The sequence below is a fragment of the Phaseolus vulgaris genome, chromosome 3, assembly GCF_000499845.2.
Source record: "Phaseolus vulgaris cultivar G19833 chromosome 3, P. vulgaris v2.0, whole genome shotgun sequence".
NCBI lineage: Eukaryota > Viridiplantae > Streptophyta > Magnoliopsida > Fabales > Fabaceae > Phaseolus > Phaseolus vulgaris.
Window position 1 is genome coordinate 17,813,205 of NC_023757.2, and position 4,001 is coordinate 17,817,205.

Below are 4,001 nucleotides of genomic sequence, written 5' to 3' on the forward strand. Positions count from 1 at the left end.
ATGTCTTCCTTTAGGTTCTCTCAGTTGGCTTTAATAAAGTTGAAATTAAAGTCGTCTAGCCCCGGGCTCTTAGATCCCCCACAGTGCCACACTGCCTCTCTGACTTCCTTCTCAGAAAACACCTCAACCATCCTCAAGCTAATCTCTTCGGGAAGAGATTTGAAGTCCACGGCACCTAGCCTCACTCCTAGATTAGGGGTGGCCTTGAACCTATCCTAAAATACTCGCTTTACTTCCCTTCGCACTGTGTCCGGTTCTTCACACCACTAGCCATTTAACTCGACTCCTTTAACTTCATTCTTGATTCTTCTCCACCTGGTAGTAGAATGATTGAATTTAGAGTTAGAGTCCCCATATTTGAACCAGTTTGACCTGGCTTTTTGCCTATACAGAGATTCCAGCTTTTTCTCTACCAATCTCTGTTGACTAACTAACTTCATTCTTCTTAACTTTTCATTCTCCATCAAATCACATATGTCATCCTTGACATCAAGATTATCAATCTCCTTCATGATCTTCCGCTTTTTTTCCTTAAGATTCCCAAAAACGCTCCTATTCCACTCTTTAAGATTAAACTTTAAACGTTTGAGTTTATCTTTGACTTTGGTTATGCTGTTACCCTGCACCTCATATGACATCCATTTATCCCTCATCAGATCCTTGAACCCAGGTTCCAGGAGCCATGCGTCAATTGACTTAAATGGTTTTGGACCCCAGTCTTTAATCCAGGATTTCACCACTATTGCACAATGATCCAAAACCTCCCTTGCTTGTACATATTGCTTGCTCATTGGCCATACTTTGAGCCATTCTTCGGATACCAGAATTCTGTCTAGCCTACTTCTTGCGGATCCATCTGCCTTATACCATGTGAACTTCTTACCTACAATAGGCAAATCCTCCATCAGATTACTTCCAATGAAATCATTGAAGCCTCTGATTTCCTTTTTATTGCTAGCATTTCCTCTAATGCCTTTCCTTTCTGCAGCACACCTGACTGCATTAAAATCACCACAACAACACCGAACCTTGACCTGATGAAGACTTCTAAAAGCAGACAAAGCTTCCCATATAACAATTTTTTCACTCAGATAGCACGCAGCGTAAACATTAATGATAACACATGAGCAGTTCGACTTTATATGGTGACCCACAATAGCAATATATCCTCTCCCTATAGTATGGGAAGCGTACATGAACGCTTCCTTGTGCCACATAGATAACGTACTTCCAGCCCCGTTCACACCTTCATAATGCACCCATCCCACCTTATTATCTCCCTAAAGAGAGATGCACCTTCTATCGGAGAACTCTGTTAGTTTTGTTTCTTGCAAACACACAAGCTCCGCACCCTCCTTAGCGATGATATTTCTAAGATATTTGGCTTTCACTCCGCCCCCCCCCCCCCCCCCCCCCCCCTCCCCAACCCTCTAACATTAAGATTAATAATAATCATGGAATACCCTCTCTGATTCCCTCCTTAGATTTGCTCAACACTTGGTTATCCTATCCTCCAACGTTTTCCATTTCTTTGATTAGCATGCCTGCATCCCCCGAACATGTTGTCCCCAACCGTTTTCCTAATTCCCATAGCCTAGTAGCTTCAGTTTGAGTGACCTCCCTTCTAAGACGATTATTGCATTCAATGATTTCAAAGTCTGACGTAGCATAGGTTTTAGAGCTTAACCTGGTCGAATAGTTGTTTCCTTGGTGAAGAGATCCCAAGCCCCCCTTTGACTGCCAACGTCGCTGAACTGTTAGAGTCCCCTGCTCCCAAAGTGCTTTTAAGTGTCGCACTCTCTCTAGTGTTATACGAGCTTCCTCCATGATTACTCCTTCCTCTCCACTAGTTGTGCCTATCTTCTCGTTCCCCACTTCTACCTCTTCACCCTCCCCTTCAGCCACGTTCCAATTCTTAACTACCTCGGGTTGGGAGCCTTCTAGACAAAGAAGCGGGTTCGCGTCACCTTTGATACCCACACCCCGAGTAGATGCCCCCTCTTTTTTGCCGACAGATTTCGTGTTGTTCTAAACATTCCTTCTCCAGAACTTTTGATGCTTGCTTTGTTAACCAACCCACTTCTGCCCCAGTTACCTTCTCCGGCCACCACCCATTCCTTACTTCATTACCATCCTCTTCATTACTGAGCTTTTCAGATACCAACGAGTCTGTCATGAAAGAGTCTAATGAGGAAACACTGTCGGAAGACCCTTCATGATTGAAAGCACACTTGCAACATAACTCTGCACCACCATTGTTTACTGCCTCCTCAACTATAATTATGTTATATATTCTCCAATTAGTACGATATTCCTTGGAAATATTTGCTTTACACGACTTTAGCAACCTAACCTGGCATCAAGCATACTCCAGGAAATCCCATGACAAAGTGGCTTCATCTACACCCACCACCGTGGCTACTTCCCCCACAACTTTTGATAGACACTCTTTGCTCCATAGTTGGAACGGCAGTCCATAGCATCTGACCCACACTTGTTTATATCTTACAACATCATACACAGATCATGGTTTGATGTCTACAAAGACGCTATAGAACCACTCCATATGGAGTTTCACCAACTCTTCCATTCTTCCTTCTGCCTTGGGAGATAAAAGAACTAAGTTGTCACCCAAATACTTCGTCTTAAACATGGACATCCCTCCCTTAAGGCACTCTTCTAGACCCATTTCAAAGTTAAACTCATCCAACATACGTCCGACCATACTATTAGTCAACCATGGTAAAGATTACACCTTCGTCGTTACACTGGGACCACTCCATTGACCTTGTGTTGATCTTTTCACTGCGTCTGCATACAACTGTGATCCAGTGCCATTTTTGTTGTTTTCTTCCGTCCCTCCTTTTTCCCTCCACACCTCCTTGTTCTTTCTCTGTGTGTGATGGTGAACGTCCCCCCCCTCTTGGCTTCGCTTTACTAATATATACACCACCTCCTTTACTTGCATACCCATCTCTCTTATACCTTGGGAGGTTAACATGGAGCTTCATATTTCCAATATAACATCTATCTAGTTCCCTCTCCAGACTAATAGCATTTCCTACACCAAAAAAATCTTACAAACCCAAATCTTCTACCCCATCTATTTCTTCGCCTTGATATGAATACTTCCTTGACTCTAGCCCACTTCTGAAAGATTTCCAGTATTTCATATTCTCTATGGCTATCTGGAAGTTAGAGAAGAAGAAGGTTGTAAAAGAGTTAGCATAGGACAGATTCTTTCGCTCCGCATGTCTCCTCCACGCTTCCTCCCGCAGCACCATCACCCTATCACTTGCAAAATGTCCCAATGAACTATCTTTAGGCTTGACTAAATAACAAAAGTGAAGTTTATTAGGACAGGTACATAATTTCTTATATAAACCAATTTTTAAGTAAAGGAAAGGAAATAAAAATACACAATGCTTACAATGTTTCTCATTGTTATTATGGTGCATTGTTCTTCAAAAGAAAACACATTTCAAAGCAATTCTCGTGATAAAAAAATGACCTCAAGAAAAGAAAACAATAATTCTTGTAGTCCCTTAAACTAGATAATTGTTTGTTTAATTTGTTCAAAAAAATGTTTTAGTCATCTCACAATCTCTTTTTTGAGCATTTTCTTTCGAACAACAATGCACCATAATACAAGATGTAAGAGAGACATAGCAAAAACACTTCTAAGATATTATTAGAACAAGAGTGGTTTTCCTTTCAATCACTTTAAACCATTCTCCTAAATGTAATATTGTCTCAAATATCTTAGATTTGTTTTCTTTTTAGCTGAAAAACACTTCCCATATGTATATCATACAAATATTGCTAAATATTGTTGAGAATTTTGTTCAACAGATATGTAAATTTCACTCCAACACTCAAGACTTGGACAAAACCCATGAAGAAAATTAAAATACGTTGTCCTAGAATTATAGTTGCACGAAACAAAAAACATCAACTTAAGTAAAATCTATCGATAGATGTGTGTTTATTATGCAAACAAA

At 40.7% G+C, this 4,001-nt stretch overlaps 1 protein-coding gene across 1 annotated transcript; it reads right to left on the minus strand.

The window, feature by feature from the left end:
- Positions 1 to 266: 266 nt before the first annotated feature.
- On the minus strand, positions 267 to 1,217 carry LOC137839261 (uncharacterized). Its single transcript, XM_068648382.1, has one exon. The coding sequence runs from the start codon at positions 1,215 to 1,217 to the stop codon at positions 267 to 269; it is 951 nt and encodes a 316-aa protein (XP_068504483.1).
- Positions 1,218 to 4,001: the final 2,784 nt, after the last annotated feature.

Excerpts from the sequence above, each read along its gene's own strand:
- LOC137839261 (XM_068648382.1), bottom strand. The coding sequence starts at position 1,217 with ATGTGGCACAAGGAAGCGTTCATGTACGCTTCCCATACTATAGGGAGA.